Raw genomic sequence first — 17,251 nt, 5'->3', positions numbered from 1 at the left:
TTAAAAAAAAAGTTTGAACATGTATTTTTTTATGAAAAACAAGTGAATTATCCTAATTGAACCATTACCTGTTAGAGGTAAGGAACACCATTGCACTAAATATTGATAGAATAGTTAGTAATGGAGTTAGTAATGAAATATTCACAGTGCTTGTTAGAAGGTTTTTGGCATCTTTTGGATAATTAAACATGCACTGGGTCAAATTGACCCGGGAACACTATTGCTGTTCCTGACAAATGAACATAACAGGAGGGTTAATGGTTTTTAGTGGTTTCTATCACAGTAAATTTGCATCTTTAGGTTTGTGACTATTGGTCAGACAAAATAAACTATTTGAATAAGTTAACTGGGGCTTAAGGAAAAAGTGACAAGCATTTATCATTATTTTCTGGTATTGTATGACAATCTATCAGTTATTTAAGAAAATAATGGCCAGATGTATTGATAATGAAAATATTTGTTAGTTGTATTTTCCTGTGATGGAATAATACCCTCTTGCTGTATATGTGTAACATTTAATCAATCATTGCAGAGTTGTTTGTTTTAACCACAAAACTAGTGAGCTTATTTAATTTAAACATTTAATTCAGATTAATATATTTATAACTATTCTTTGCCATATGGGTTCATGTGCGATACTATTTGATTTGTTTTGTTTAATTTGGTTATCTAATTTAATTTATGGACATTGCCTACTTTGCACATCTGGTTTTCACCTCTAAATGTTTTAATATTTTTAATATGCACTGCCACTTTAGTGATCATTATGTTGCATAATTTAGGGACAACAGTGTGTTCTGTTTTGTGTGCATATGGAAATTATTTACCTATTTTGTATTATTTTGCATGTGCCTTTTATGCAGCTGCGTTCAGCACTTCTGCTTAACACAAATTTCAAGCTGGGAGAGAATTAAATATGGCTTAATTTGTACTTCAGTGGTATAGATTTTCTAATAAATTTGAGACTGATCAAGCCTGTAGACTGAAATGATACTTAATAAACCCAGCCTTGTTTATGGTGATGTAAAAGATGACGGCCTATCCATCATTGTCAGGCTTATAACTCACAATAAACACCTGTTTTACTCATTTATGAATAGATCTTTTACTAATGTAGGGGTTAAATGGCCATTTTACTGCAATCCCACAAGAAGGGGAGGGCCCATGTGTTGTCCCCGCCCTTCTTGACCATATATGGTTCGTCTGGCGGTTTGGCGAGCGGCTCCATCCACCCGGCGAAAAGTGGACACGAGTCGTCGGTGTGCCCCGGAGACCAGTAACTCATTATCCAGGTAAGAGCGATATTAACGACGACTGACACCTAAGACTCAAATGGATAACATTGACAGATTACCGTGTGAAGAAACGCGGGCCTGAAAGACATGAATTACCGGCGGAATTAGCCGTTTTCAGAGCTCGGCGTAGCTAGTTGGGCCTTGCGTCAAGTTAGCTTCAGCGGCTCAGGCCTGTTAATTGTAGTTAGCTGCCGTTGTTAGCCTAGCTAAAAGGCTAACGCAGCCAACGGGCAGTTTGTCAAAATTGATATGATTTGCCTTTCGCATGTGGCAGTTTTGGCTTAATCCACCGGCCCTATTGTCTGAGTATTGTTACCGGCTAATCATTTTAAAGTGACAATTTATCGTTAATGTGAGCGGCATCAGCTTCCTTTAGCTGCTAACAGTGGGTCCACCAGGCTTTATAATGTGAAGAGCCCAACGTGTGAGCAGGTGGGACTAAAAGGAACCAAAATGCGGTTTTGATTAGCATTACCACCACCACCATCATCACAGCTCTTTAGGCTGTACCGTTGACCGTGTTAGGCCTGTTCTAATAATGTTAGTCCTTCTTAAAATCCGATGTAAATTGAAGTTAAACCGGCACATTTGGACGCTCCTTGGTTTTTTTTTCCCCCCACGCTATTTTATGTACGCGATTGCTCATTGAAACATGCTGTTATAATGATTAACATTGACAAAAAGTGATTTCAAAACTGCGAAATTCTTGAGTAACTGACAATCTGGGTACAGTAATGTTTTAATGACTAATTATATTATGGGAGAGTTGATCTATATTTGTATTTCTCATCCTTTTATTTCTAACTCTTCAATAGCTTTGCACAACCATGCCATCCGACTTAGCCAAGAAAAAGGCAGCGAAGAAGAAGGAGGCTGCCAAAGCCCGTCAGCGTACCAAGAAACCTGATGAGGTAAATGGGGAGACTGAACAACAGCCAGAGACCCAGGGTAACGGAGCAGAGAGCAATGGTGAGTGGAGGACTGATCTTTGAATAAACATTACCATTATAGGTTTGGTAGTAGTGAACTGTCATTCCTGAGATACACTCCGGCGTTGGCATAACACACATATCCTTTATGAGTCAGAATTTGACAGCACACAACATTTGAATTCTGTCGGTAAGGTTCGATCTAAATTGACAAGTATGCAAAAAATGGTAAACAGCTTTTTGGTTCGACAGGTATTGCCAGTTTGACCAAGGAGCTGGATGAGTTTGAGCTGCGGAAGACGGAGGCACGGGCAGTGACAGGTGTCCTCGCCTCACACCCCAACAGCACTGATGTCCACATTAGCAGCCTGTCTCTCACCTTCCATGGGCAAGAGCTGCTAGCAGACACCAGCCTGGAGCTCAACTCAGGCAGACGCTATGGCCTCATCGGACTTAATGGCACAGGTAACTGGTTCCTATTGGCACAGGATGTTTCTAGTCAGTGGTATCTCCAAGACGGCTACACAGTCTTTCCTTACCCTAACACTCTTTCAACACCAAGAACAACATTTACCTTCACTATTCATCCACAACACGCACTTGAAGACATGATGCACTACTCATTTTTAGCAATTCCCCAAAGTAGGAGTGGGATTTTTGACGTCACAGACCTTAAAGAGAAATAGTGTTAATGTTTTTTTTACTTTTTTACAGGAAAATCCATGCTGTTATCAGCCATCGGGCATCGTGAGATTCCCATTCCAGAGCACATAGATATTTACCACTTGACCCGGGAGATGGCCCCCAGCGACAAGACAGCTCTGCATTGTGTTATGGAGGTTGATGAACAGAGGATTATGCTGGAGAAAGAGGCAGAAAGACTTGCCCATGAGGACTGTAAGTTGTGATATACCATGTAATAATAAACTACAGAGGAGAAACACAAACCCAAATATGAGAATAGCTGATCTGAGCAAACAGAAATGCTGCAAAGACAAGTATTCACTGTTTGTTTAACTAAAATTAGTTCAATTGTCATGGAAAACTATCTTTAAATATACTTATGTAGCTATATTTCTTGAAATTATTAGTGAATGTGTCTCCTTTCCCCTTCTAGCCGAGTGTGAGAAGCTGATGGAGCTGTATGAGCGTCTAGAGGAGCTGGATGCAGACAAGGCGGAGATGCGAGCATCGCGAATCCTCCACGGTTTGGGTTTCAGCACTGCTATGCAGCAGAAGAAACTGAAGGACTTCAGTGGTGGATGGAGGATGCGTGTTGCTCTGGCCAGGTAAAGACAAAGGGCTATTATTACACCATTCAGTGACATTGTGTATAAGCTACTTTGCACCAAGTGCAGCTAAATGTGCTTACAGCAAGAGCTGCGTCTTGTACCAACCTCATCTGGTTCACAATGTTCATGTGTTTTTTGGGGGGTTTTTGGATCAAATTAAGGGTTTTTCTTAGTGAAACTTTGGACATTAACTCATAAAATTAACACTTAAGGAAAAGAAATAGCTTATATTTGGACATATTTGTTTAGTTACGTTTAGACTTTTTACTTGTATAGAGGGAATGTTTAACAGTGACAAGTTTTCTGTAAATTCAACTTAATTGAATATTATTTTTTGCAGAGCCCTGTTCATCAAGCCCTTCATGCTGTTGCTGGATGAGCCCACTAACCACTTGGACCTGGATGCTTGTGTGTGGTTGGAAGAGGAGCTCAAGTCGTAAGTTCACACCCTGCTTTCAGTGCTTAAATAGTCCAGTTATGCACATACATACTGTATGCGTGAAGAAGGATATTCATCGACCTCATGGTTCTTTTCAGGTTCAAGCGAATCCTTGTGCTCATCTCACACTCTCAAGACTTCCTGAACGGTGTGTGCACCAACATCATCCACTTGCATCAGAGGAAACTGAAATACTACACGGTAAGAACACTCAGCTGAAGCCACTGCTGGTGTCTTAAAGCAAAATTAAGAAGCACAGTGTCAAACAGCCTTGGCATCCCTTGGAAGGTCTTTAAAAGTATCTTGAATGAACTCGGCCATCTGTGATCTCATAATGCTAAATAAGGAAAGTAGGGGTTGGCTGTTACTAATTATGTGTCAGCCTGTTGGATGACCATGCAAACCTATTTTTATTTTAAGGGTAACTATGACCAGTATGTGAAGACCAGAGAGGAGTTGGAAGAGAACCAGATGAAGCGCTTCAACTGGGAACAGGACCAGATAGCACACATGAAGGTAAAAGAGGGACACCATGTGGTGAAATGCTTTCACTGCAAGTAGTGGGGAGTCATAATGTAATTAATAAATTATATGAAATATAACATGAATCTTAGGAGAAAAAGGGCAGAGGTTCTATTTCACACAATAAAAGCCATTATATTTAGTGTAGCTAATGTTTGGGAAGTTATTTAATAACTAAATTGATCATGTGACAGGGTCTGGGCTACCACAAACCCGACTAAGCAACTTGTGAAGGAAAACCCTCAAAGTGTTTCCTTTTGTGTCCTAAGCAGTCACATGCTCTGAAGTTTCTACATAAAAATCATTATGCTGTCAAGACTTGTGCTAATTGTTCTGTTTACATCCCTCTCCTCCAGAATTACATAGCCAGGTTTGGTCACGGCTCTGCCAAACTGGCACGACAGGCACAGAGCAAAGAGAAGACACTGCAGAAGATGGTGGCGTCAGGCTTGACTGAACGAGTTGTGAATGACAAGGTATTGTAATGTAGTGGGTTACTGATGCATGTTAAAGTGGTTTGGAAACTGACAACACTGGGCGAGGCACTTAAACATTTACTTTCATGACACTAATACCTCCCTCTGTCTCCCACAGACTCTGTCATTTTATTTTCCTCCCTGTGGGAAGATTCCTCCTCCTGTTATCATGGTTCAGAACGTGAGCTTCAAGTACAGTGACAACACAGTAAGTCTAGTTAATTCTGTGGCATGGATACAGCTTTTTTTTTTTTTTTACACTGAAATATGATTCATTTCTCAGTCTCTCCCCTGTTTTCCTTTTTCCTGTAGCCACACATATATAAAAACCTGGAGTTTGGTATTGACTTGGATACACGAGTGGCTCTGGTGGGGCCCAATGGAGCAGGGAAGTCCACCCTGCTGAAGCTGCTGATGGGAGAGGTTGGTACAGTCCAGTTCCCCAGTGTCCTGTAATAACTTGTAATTGCTTTCAGATTATTAAATTTTGATATTTTTCTGTTTGTAGCTCCTACCCACCGACGGCATGATCCGCAAACATTCTCACGTCAAGATTGGCAGATATCATCAGGTAAAACAAACAAACAAAAAAAAAAAACCTCCCCTCAAGCACCACGCCTTAAACAACGAGAACATTACAGTACATTGAAGTTCTATCTGAATCAGGGCAAAATTCATGGAATGCTAGACCTTGGACAGACTTTGAAGTAGCTTATACAGTAAAATTAAATGTCTCCTATGTATGTGCCATGTTACAGCATCTGACAGAGCAGCTGGAGCTGGACCTGTCTCCTCTGGAGTACATGATGAAGTGTTTCCCTGAGATCAAAGAAAAGGAGGAGATGAGGAAGATCATTGGTCGCTACGGCCTGACAGGAAAACAGCAGGTGGATGAATGAAATATTCCAGAGGATACTAAATGGGGAAAGTGCAAAATTTAAACTTTTTTTTTTCTTTGTCTGCAACTGTCACTAAAATGCCACCTGAAATGTCTTCCAGGTCAGTCCAATCAGGAACCTGTCAGATGGTCAGAAGTGCCGGGTGTGTTTTGCCTGGCTGGCCTGGCAGAACCCTCACATGTTGTTCCTTGATGAGCCCACCAATCACCTGGATATCGAGACTATTGACGCATTAGCAGAAGCAGTCAACGAGTTTGAGGGCGGCATGATGCTAGTTAGCCACGACTTCAGGCTAATTCAGCAGGTACGTATTATCATTTGATGGATTCATTTTAATATTTGGTTAAAAATGCCTGTAAACCAAAGGTTTTCAGTGAACCAGCTGTAGCTAGAACCTTCATAATGTTCATCTCCTTTCCTCAGGTGGCTCAGGAGATCTGGGTGTGTGAGAATCAAACCATCACAAAGTGGAATAGGGACATCCTGGCATATAAGGAGCACTTGAAATCAAAGATTGAAAACCAAGCGCATGACATCTAAAGCAACATCACTCTGAGCCACTCCTTTATCTTGCATCATGTATTTGACCTGCAAGCTCCTGAAGGGATGAGCAGGGTTTGCATTGCAGGAAATGTCCCAACAAGAACTGAAACAATCTCTTATGCATCTTATTGGACACGTCTCTTGTACCTGTTGTACTGTATTTCCATCTTGGTTTGACAGTTCTGCACCGTGCTGAACCCAACCCAATCCCTCTTCTCCCTTCACCTCAGGCTGCACTCTGATTGGCTGATTCACCTTGAAGCATCTCAGTGCATTTTGGAACGCATTCCATTGTGCTGTCTTCATAGAAAAGTTTTATTTTTCCAAATGTTCTGTTTTATCCCAACATGTATGCAGCAGCTTTTAGGTCATATTTTATGATATTTAAAAGTTGACTTTTTTTGTCTGTGTAAAAGCAGTTCTGCCTTATTTAACAATGTAATGCAATAAAGGTTTGTCTGAATAAACAGAACATAAAAACAGCATATTTAGACTGAGAAGACTTTATTCATTTAAACTCAATGAATACAGTGCTTGTATCCACAAATCAAAAGCTTTTAGGGAAAATAAACTATTTTACATCTCTGTAAACAAGAGGACAAAACTTGAAGTGATCAGAAGTTGCTTTGGATTCTGACTTGTGAGCCCCATGGCTGCATAGATCCCATCTCATTAGTCACTACACTACACTGTGTATACTGCTCCCCTAGTTTTCCAGGTAACTGAAAATGGCCTGTCCAAAAAAATATTGGCATTTCTTGGCAAACTAACATTAATAAAAGGAGGTAATCTGAAAGGTATTTATAAAACGCATCAACCGAGGCCAATGCATCTCCAGGATGCAGTTAAGAGAAATTAAATTCTGAAGTGACTTGTGGCTTTCTGAAAACTAGTATCCACAAGTTATAAAATCATAATTCTGAAGTCTGCCACCCTTTCCAAAGCCTCTTACAAAAGCTGTGTTCAGGTAAATGTGGAATGGAAATGTGTTGGGCATTAATGTGTTCACATTCAAAACTTTTTGGTGAATCTAAAGCCGCTCATAAACTAACGTCTAATAGTAATTAACATCAGGTGGTTTTCCCAGCTGGCAAATCATTTCTTCAGCTCAAGATTCAATGTTAGTTCCAATACTAACTAACAAAATGATGATTGGAAGACAAAATCTGTCTACACAACCCTCCCACACATCAACAACCATATGTGGTTGAACTGAAAATTTGTTAATTAAGCTGTCACTTCATTTCCGACAAATCAGTCTATTAGTTATTACAGTCTGAAAATACATGCTGTGTTATACGTTACATTTTCAACATAAAGTATATTTCTGCCAGTCGGTTCAACAAGTGCCAACCAGGAGAAACACAGTTATCTCCAACCTATAAGGCTGCACATAAAGCTTTAAAGCTATAAAGTTTGTCAAGTGGACTTTACCAGAGACAAAGGGCTGCAGTGTACACGAGTAAATACTGATTGATTCTATATATGTAAACTTTAAATGGCCTAACTGTTAAACACAAGGCTTCTGTTAAAGGTTTCAACTTAGCGTGCGTGATTGACAGATTAGTGGCACTAGCTGCAGTTGAAACAGTGCAAGTTGAAGGAGTGTTTCGGTCATGCCGCTTCCAGGCGATCCTGGTGGCAGCATGTTTCAGGGGCTAAAAGAGGACAGCAGCAGTCGGAGGCGTACTCGGGTACAATAACGTGTGGGCCAACCAAAGGTATCCGTGCTCACTGGGCTTCCCACTCCTCGTCTGACACCTCATCAGGAGGTATGGTGCGAGTGTTGCTGGCCCGAATGCTGCTGATGTTGCTGAGGGAGAGGAGGCTCGCGATGCCCATCAGACTGACTCCGGTGCCGTCCAGGTTCACCTGAGCCAGACGCATGTGTTTGAGATACTTCAGACCTGAGGAAAATACATAAACATACATTGACATTTGTTCAAGCAAGCATAAGATCACATGTGTCTGTTGAGCTCAAGCCAGATAAAGAAAAGGCCAGTGGGTGCAGCGTTAGACTTTACCGTGGTCTGTGATCCGTGTTCGGCTGAGATTAAGCTTAACAAGCTGACTGCAACGGATCAGACCCTTCCTCACTACTGTGTCTCCCACCTGAGTGCTGGCTAACCCCAACACCTTCAAAAAAACAACAAAGAAAAACAGATATCAGTACATTATCGTGCATACAAAAATATGCAGGGTGGATCTGTGGTCACAGTTATGATCAAGTAGACACAGGTTTGATTATGAAAGCTGGTGGTAGGGGGACTCTGTTAGCTCTGTAATGACCCCTGACCTCTAAGGGCATTAAAATCCTTTAACGTAAATGACCAGGGTAACTCAGGAATAAAATAAAAACCAGCATGATACATTATAAGTTAACCCATAAATATCATTACATAGGGTTAAAATTAAGACCATGCTCAATCAAACATATTCCAGCGGTGAAATCACCTGAAGGTGCGGCAGACAGACAATGAGTTCAGCCACTCCTCTGCTCGTGACTGCTGTTCGGTCCAAACACAGCTCCTGCAGCTCCTGCAGGCCGCACAGAGAGGGAAGCCCTGCATCTGTCACCTGAGTGTTGCTGAGTGACAGCTTCTTCAACCTACACAGAATATATACAATATTTTTGTCAACATCTCTGTTGTAATTGCACTCAAACCATTGTTTGGCTGTAATATGTAAGGTATTGTGTTGTAAATGACCTCATCATGTTGGAGAGCTGTTTGACCCCCTGGTCTGTGACTTGTGTGTAGTCTGTCAAGTCCAGCTCTGAGAGCAGAGACAGATCAGAGAGGTACGACAACCCGCTGTCTTTCACAGAGTGCCGCCCAGGGAGGGTGAGGTGAGTCAACTTTAGGCCTGGAGGGAAAGCAGAAACCTCACTTAGAGTTTGATTCAACACAGATTTGGTCCATTTTGCTTCACTTTGTTTGCTCATGTTTGAATCTTCCTTCTGAGTTACAGACCTGAGATGATCTGCAGGGCGTGATTGCCATCAGCAACAGGAATTCCCGCCAAACTGAGGGAAGACAGGGAGGGGAGGGTGGCGAGGTACTTCAGTGACACCTCTGTCACACCTGTCCCGTCCAGGTTAAGAGTCTGCAAACTGGACAGCTCTGCCAAAGCTGAGACATCCTCGACCTGGGAAAATAAGACACATCAAGACAGGGACAGTGTTAATAACTAAATGTTATGTAAGCTAAACACAATACTGAGACAGTAAATGCTGGCACAACCCCTGTCAGTAGAGCTGAAGTACCTTAGTCTGCTTGATGCTGAGAAGTCGCAGCTGTGGCACACAGGTGGGAAGGACTACAAGCGTAGCTTCTGTCACTGCTGTCTGGTTCAGACTGAGCTGAGAGAGGCAGGATGGAGCTGACTGGAGATAAAGCACCATCCCAGCATCGGTCACTTTGGTCTGGTCCAGCGACAGGAAACACAGATTCTTCAAGCCTTCAAGACACAGGAAAAATACTTTGATACGTGGGAAAATCATAAAGGCAAAACCCCATTTACACTAAATACAAGTACTTAAGACAGAGCAGATTATGTTGAGATCTGGCATTCTTGCACGTAATTGTAACTGCTGGTTAAGTGGTGTTACATAATGTGTTATCCCCCTATAATAACTGTCTGAGCCCTGTTCACGAGACTGTAGAAATCCCAACCTCTGATGTGCTGCAGACAGGAGTCAGTCAGTTTGCTGCAGGAAGCGAGGTTGAGGTACTGGAGTCTGACCAGGCTGGACAGGATTGACAGACCAGAGTCTAGACAGAACAGGTTCGGGAGATTAATGTGAAATAACAAACATGAACAAACTTGTTGCACAAATTCAGTCTAGAATCTGCATTGTAGGATAAAACTTTATACCAGTGATGAGTGGTGAGTTGACCAGACTCAGATGCTTCAGTGCTGTAAAGGCCCTTAACTGCCGCAGGAGCTCATTGGTGGAGTAAGGGTAGCAGTTAAGAACAAACTTCTGCAATGGGCAGCCGAAGAACAGCTCCAGGGTGCGTGGACGAAGGAGCCTTTCACGGGACATGTGGTTGAGCAGAAGCTCTGCGAGCTCCGGGGTCAGGCATGCCAGACTGCTGCTGTACTGCATACTGGGAGCTGAGAGTAGAGACAGAGCCAAGAATGACAACAGTGAGTAAACAAAAACAATGAGACACATCTCCTGGAAAATCAGTGAGTCTTACAACTGGATATTCTACGTGGTCTCTCACCAGTCATGAGGTGCACAGTTGCGCGGGTAGCCAAGGCACATAGGGATGGCACGCTGGGTGTCCTGAAAGGTCTTTTAGGTGGTGATGGCTGTCCCTGGGAGGCACGGGGGTCTTCTTGCTGTGCAGCTCTTTGAAGACGCTCCACTGCAGCCAGACCTGCAGCTACAGGCGCCACCCGACCTCCTGCATCCTCAGGCTCTGCTGCTTCCTCAACTGGAGCCTCCCTGAAATACACACACGCAACTGTCTTTCACATGCACACTGCATTTTATTGCATATATACAATATATTTCATGGTTAAATTATGTGACTATAGCAATGCACGCTGCACTTGAAAATGCTTAATTTGTCCAGCACTTTGGTTTATGAAAACAAACCTGAACTAATGATAGTCCCATCAGCCTCAGCTGCACTTTATCAAATATGACCAACTTAACACAGTAAAGTAAAATGGTGAACAACGTAAAGATTTGCTGAGCATCAGCCTATTAGCACTGTTGTTGTGAGCATATTAGCATGCCAATGTTAGCATTTATCTCCAAGCATCACTTTGCCTGGGTACAGCCTCACAGAGCCAATATCATAGTTGTCGACCATTGGTCTCATTGTGGGATTCACTGGAGTAACATTACATCATTTTACTGTCCACAATAGTTGAATTTTGTCAGAGCCATCCTGGCCCAGTAGTCCTTTCAGAATGGTTCATTACAGGTAGCTGCAACACACTTAAAAATATGTCCAATAAAGCTTTTTTACTGTAATTGCATGTAAAGTATTATCGCCTAAAGTGCATTACAACTCTTACATTACATTAGTCCCATTCTGTCTAGACACCAACCTGAGTCGATTGCCTTGTTCTGGCCAGTGATGCCTGGGCTCAAATCCTCCTCGAATCCTGTTCTCTGGAAAGAAAGGCAGCCTTGGCATTCCTGTGAAAAATTTCACAAGCGACAACTGTAATCCATAAGGAATATCAAGCAAAGCAGCACATAAAGTACATAGAAGTCACAGGTCTGTTAGTAAAAAATCCCTCCATCATTTTTAATGAATTTTCTTAATGAAGAAAAAAAAACCTTGCAATTTTAAATCCCACACCTCTAATAAGCATTTTCTGCTCTGGATCTTTGATTCTCCTATGAGTAGCTCCAACTGTGAATAATACTTTCACTCTTAGGTCAGGCACACAGACAGAAAACTATACTACAACCACGTGCTCTGGAGGATCGAACTTGACTGGCTGACTGGCTGTAAGCACTTAGGGAATTCAAACCTTCTCACTGGTGGGGCTCAGCGGTTCTGACCCTGTGTACTGTATGTTTGACAGAAGGGCCATTCACCTACATATTTCCTAATCCTAATCTTTCTTATTTATGACGCATTAGTAGGGCAGTCGGTCTAAGGTTCTGTACACTTATGCCATGTACAGTAGAAAACTGCATGAAAGTTACTCCAACAGCTGAAAGTGGAGGGCCAGTGTCATCTGTTTATGACATGAGAGAACAAAAAGTTCTACGTGGATGAAAAAGTGGAGCCATGTGGAAACAGGAGGAGGGGAGGGCAAATGGGGCAAAGAAAGCAAAATGTAGGTCAAAGGTGGGATGAGTGTCCATAAGACAAAGGGAGCAGTACCGTTGAGCATGTGAGGTGGTTCTTCCTCTGCTTCTTGTTCCTCATCAACTTCTATGCCTCCAGGTTCCTCGACGTTACCAGGAACCAGCCTCTGGCCTCGCCCTGTTGAGCAACAGAAATGTCATCCTGTGACTCAACAGCTATTTAAGTAACGTGTAAATAATATTCAATGCTCTGGTCTGTTGAAGTAATTGAGCATATGCAATAGCGGCAAACTGAGAACAATTGTAATGTTCCAGAAGTGAAAATGTCCTGAAACAATGTTGGGTGACTCATAGTTGGAACATGTCTGTGGCCTGGAGGGTAATGAAATTCTCCCAGATGATTCATCAGTATAAAAGATGAACAACAGCCTAATAAAAGGTGTGTTGTTTACATAAAAAAGTCAAAAGGTACAAGCCTGTACTGTGATAAGTTAATTACAACTCCCAATGTGCATTTCAGCAAGAAACATCAAATGACTAGGCTTAAAATTTGGTGAAGTGTGATGCTAATGGTGAGCGGATGCCAAATTTTATACTAAAACTGTCACACACAATCACAATCTGATCACAATCTGCAGCTTTAATGGAATCACTTTCATATTTCAGCAACTATGGCAAAGTGTTTTGTTTCCAACTGCAGCAATGACGTGTTTTGAATTTGCTACAGTTCTGATTCACAAAGTTGGCAGAGGCTCATTGGTATTGCAGTATTTTAGAGACATCTGCCAAACTAAAGCATAAAACATATTCTCAGGAATAAAGTAATACTGAGGATTTCATTAAAAGAAAAATATGAAAAATGCCTCCATAACCAGCAGCTCTTTGCACTTTGCAACAAATTATGTTTTGGGTTGTCCGTCCATCTCAGTAATGCCTTGAATTCCTTTTTTGGTACAAATGTTCACTTGTACTCAAGGATGATTAGATTTTGGTGGTCAAAGGACTAAGGTCACTGTGACCTCACAAAATGCTTATTATGACGCAATTTAACACAAATGTCTAACAGGATAAAATGATCAAGTGATGACATTTTAAATCCAAATGGTCAAAGGTCAACTTCACTGTGACATCATAAACTTCTGCAAAAAACCCTTTGCCCATGATTCAACACTGTAACTCAGGAACAGAAGGGAGACTGTGACCTGCTGATTGACTGGTTGGCAGAGGCATACAACCATGAGGTTCAATTTTTTTAATATAAAAATATATATTTCTTTTTCTTTTTTTTTACATAAAAATGTCATACTTACCCCAGAAGTGAGACGGCCCAGACAGAGGACCAGCTCCTGGGATCCCTGCGTAATTCACTGCCTCTTCCCACAGCTGGTTGGGTAGTGGAGGGGGTACAACGAGGTTCTGCTCTCCTGCCCCCTCCAGGACAGGGATATGAGGCTGAGGAGGCACAACACATGGAGATGGCTCATTCTGTCCTGCTAATGGTGAATCTGCAGGACTCGGTGGATCCTGAGGTGTTTCTGGAGGAGTGGTCTGAATACACAGTGCAGCGTTGGGCGTGAGGCCAAGAGAGCGCAATGAGCAAGCAAGCTCTGCCTCCCCAAAGCGTTTCCGAGGGAAACCCTGGAGGAGAGAAAAGGAGGGTAGGGAGGGGTGACGTCCGGTGATGTGCTCCACAACGGTGCGCAGAGGGGCATCAGCTGGGAAGCGTTCGCGCATTGACTCACCGGATGGCAGTCGAATCTGCAGCAAAACACAAAAACACGAGGTTTAAATTTAAACTTTACAACTCTCACACAAATAATCCAAAAAACAGAAAAGGCTCTTAATAGCCTCACCATGAGGATGCAGTTGTTATCAACATTGGTCTGAATCTTTCCTCCAAGCGTCTGCCCTTGACCACTAGGAGAAGACGTCTCTGCAGCGGCATTGGTCTGGATCTTTTCCTGCAAGCTCCTCCGATCCTCAGCTATCCGCTTTAACACCAATTCCCGCTCCTGGCAGTACAAAACACAAGACAAGAATGTTCTCTTCTTTGATTAAAAAACAGACACTTGGCTTAAAAGATTTTGTTCTCTCTATGTGATAACAAACAAATTGCCAGTCTGGCTGAGTTAGCACTGTTTGGTACCAGAAGTCCTTCTTTTCATGACTGCTGACCTGTTTCTTTTGTCTTCTCTCTGCTCTGGCTTCCTGAGCAACACGTTGTCTTTCTTGCTCTTCAAAGTCACTCTTGTCTTGTTTGATGCGCGACTCAACTGGTAGAGGTTCTGGGGACAGGTTGCATGATTGTGATGGTCTCAGCACCAATGAGGGGGATGCTGTTAAATTCAGAGACAGTCTAATGAGATGATTTTGCATCCTAAACCATCCATTCCTTTAGGCCATTTTCAACAGTCCATTGATATGATGACACAGTCATATATAAAGGATATTACAACTATGGAATACATTTACATATGACATCACACTTAAGAGCAAACTGTTTTTACAAGGCCAAATAACAACAAAGCAATACCTTACCTGAACTCGACATCTGGTCTAATTGATGTGCTAAAGTAAGCAAACAACTTTGATACTGTAGTCAAAACTGCCATACCTCTACTTTCAGTGGCCGACATGTGTGACTCTGAAGTACTAGCTGCCTCTTTGGGTGGGTTGAAAGCAGAAAATGCTGTTTCAGCTGGCTGCGGTGTCTGCTTGACCAACCTGTGCCGTGGATACTGACCCTGTAAGAGCCTGTGAACATATGAGAGGGGGGCACAACATTTACTGAAAGGTGTCATCTTTTAAAAATGAAAAGAACATCACTGAATGGTAATAACCACATGGAGCAGAGAAAAAATGCTGGGTCAGCTCACCACTCAGCTGCCTCTTGCACAGAAAAATGCCCTGCCTGCACAGCCGCCTGGATCTGTTCCTCTGTGAAACCCATCTCGCTGAGGATGAGGAACAACTCCCCAATAGTCTGCAAAACAAAATCAAACACAGACCACTGAGCAGCTGTCTAACAAATCAAAAAGGCATGTAAACAAGAGTTGACCAAAATACCTTTGTGGTGGTTTGTTTTTCCCTTTTCAGTGATTGTAGACACAAAGGCTACCGCAGTACAGTTTGTGTGGCTCAGAATGTCTTCATCACTTCAATAACATTCAATGGATGTTTTCAGTATTGTCTAAGAACTAGAGATAATCAAGCTTTCTTTATTCTTACCCTACAATTGTCATGATACATTAAAATGCACATTTTAGACTTTGTTTTTACTTTGCTTATGGTCTCTATTCTCTTCCTTATTACTGCTTTATTTGATCTGCCATTTACACTTTGTAGAAATGCCAATATCGCTATTAAATTAATTTATCATGTAATTATCCAGTTCGTTTCTTTTTCATGGCAGCTTATTCTATTTTTACTATTCACGGATATTCCTGCACTTAATTTTACAACATATAACATCATCTACTACTTTGTGCCACTAATGCACAGTGCATTAGAGAGCACTACAATTGTACCTTAAATCTCATGGTCCAACTTTTAGGTTATACTCTCAGCTTTTATTTTACTGTTTGTATTTAATATTGTCTGGATTTTTTTTGTCAGTTGTGTTTTGTTTCTGCCTTAACATATGAAAGCAAAATTGTAACCAATATCAATATTGTCTTTTACAGCCATTTTACACCTAACTACTAGTACTTTCACATGACATTTTATTGTTGCCTTGAATCTTGACTTATCTGAATATTATCTACCAAAACCATTAACTGTTTTAGCGTGGACAACAGCTTGACTTGATTTTTATTTCTCTTTCTTTTGTCCTTCGATAAATAGGACATGCAGTTTTGCCTTTCCACGTTAATGTTGACTCATGAAGTTTTCACTAGTTGGTTAGCCTGTGTCAGGCTAAATGCATTGATTCACAGTGAAGTCAGCGAATTGAAACTAAAGAAAAGATAGAGGGCTAGCTTACGGCCAACGCTGGGCATGTTGTCATGTCTTTGCTACAGTGAGGGTTGTCAACAAACAACGTTAGCATGACGGCTAACAGTTAGCCGAGAGAGAACGATGGCGAAGCTAAAGCTAAAGCTAAAGCAGCTAGCAAGCTAACATTTTCATGCAGTGCAGTGTCTTGTCAAAGTCGGGCTGGTAATTTGCATCTTACCGGAGAGGCAGCAGAACTCATACTGCTGTTTTCAACTTAGCTGTAGAGAAAAAAAAAACCCCAAAGTGAAACTGATGTTAATTAGCAACTTTGTTGACTTCCTGGGTGGTTTTGTAGTGCAGCCTGCTATGCTAGCCACACTGACCTCTCCCCCTTTGACTTGGAGACTGACAGGCTATCAACAACAAACCAGCCTATCAACACTGCGGAGAAACCAGCCTCTCCACACGGAGGCACAAATCCGATCTGCCTCCCCATGACTGACGTGTCTAAACTCCAACCACCGCCCTAAAAAACAATATTAATCAACCATGACCAAACATATTCATGTAATCTATGGAGACTGTCTGTCTGGACGCAGTTTAGTGGTAAATACTGCCCGACAGACAGGAAAAGCTTACCAAATACTTACCCAAACATTAGGCAGATTAATTTAAATAAACCAGAGATAAAGAAAGATGTGTTAATAGATTAAACTTCTGGCTTTATTAGCAGTAAAACATCAATAGGGGGCACTCTTACTCTGTGCAGGTGCATACTAACATGACCTTTTTGCATTTATTATGTATAAAACTTGACATGCCCAGCCAACTTTAGCAGTCTACGATATTGTGCAAAAGTTCTCAAGTATCTCAAAAATGATTTGGTGTGACCACCATTTGCCTTTGAAACAGCACCGGTTCTCTCACACATGCACACAGTTTTCTTTGAAGCATCTTGGAGAGCTTGCAACTGTGCTTCTGTGTATTTAGGCTGTCTCCTGTTTCTTCATGTGATCCTCGACCGATGATGTTGAAATCAGGGCTCTGATGGGGCCAGAGCATCTGTCGTTGGACTCTTTGTTCTTCTTGTTGGTGAAGCTAGTTCTTTATAACTCTAGCTGTATGTTTGGGGTTG

The 17,251-nt window shown here is 41.9% G+C and overlaps 2 protein-coding genes across 2 annotated transcripts; one reads left to right on the top strand and one right to left on the bottom strand.

Annotated features, from left to right (window-relative positions):
* The first annotated feature begins 1,152 nt into the window (after window positions 1-1,152).
* Window positions 1,153-6,880, top strand: abcf2b (ATP-binding cassette, sub-family F (GCN20), member 2b). Its single transcript, XM_071484876.1, has 15 exons — window positions 1,153-1,292; window positions 2,111-2,264; window positions 2,477-2,689; window positions 2,939-3,121; window positions 3,342-3,513; window positions 3,857-3,952; window positions 4,054-4,156; window positions 4,376-4,471; window positions 4,834-4,953; window positions 5,072-5,161; window positions 5,266-5,376; window positions 5,462-5,524; window positions 5,712-5,840; window positions 5,953-6,156; window positions 6,276-6,880. The coding sequence occupies exons 2-15, from the start codon at window positions 2,123-2,125 to the stop codon at window positions 6,390-6,392; spliced, it is 1,839 nt and encodes a 612-aa protein (XP_071340977.1). The 5' UTR covers window positions 1,153-1,292; window positions 2,111-2,122; the 3' UTR covers window positions 6,393-6,880.
* Window positions 6,881-6,882: 2 nt separating this feature from the next.
* LOC139625151 (uncharacterized) lies at window positions 6,883-16,516 on the bottom strand. Its single transcript, XM_071484874.1, has 17 exons — window positions 16,355-16,516; window positions 15,057-15,163; window positions 14,795-14,934; window positions 14,356-14,516; window positions 14,034-14,192; window positions 13,491-13,938; window positions 12,257-12,358; window positions 11,466-11,556; window positions 10,628-10,851; window positions 10,272-10,514; window positions 10,070-10,168; window positions 9,661-9,854; window positions 9,368-9,542; window positions 9,104-9,260; window positions 8,850-9,003; window positions 8,420-8,531; window positions 6,883-8,302 (listed from the first exon to the last, which is right to left on the bottom strand). The coding sequence occupies exons 1-17, from the start codon at window positions 16,373-16,375 to the stop codon at window positions 8,127-8,129; spliced, it is 2,763 nt and encodes a 920-aa protein (XP_071340975.1). The 5' UTR covers window positions 16,376-16,516; the 3' UTR covers window positions 6,883-8,126.
* Between the last annotated feature and the right edge of the window lie 735 nt (window positions 16,517-17,251).

The sequence above is a fragment of the Trachinotus anak genome, unplaced genomic scaffold (assembly GCF_046630095.1).
Source record: "Trachinotus anak isolate AG129_WGS33_773 ecotype Australia unplaced genomic scaffold, CSIRO_AGI_Tana_v1 ptg000009l, whole genome shotgun sequence".
NCBI lineage: Eukaryota > Metazoa > Chordata > Actinopteri > Carangiformes > Carangidae > Trachinotus > Trachinotus anak.
The sequence above is the reverse complement of the archived record's forward strand: the minus strand, read 5'-3'. Positions and strand labels throughout refer to the sequence as shown.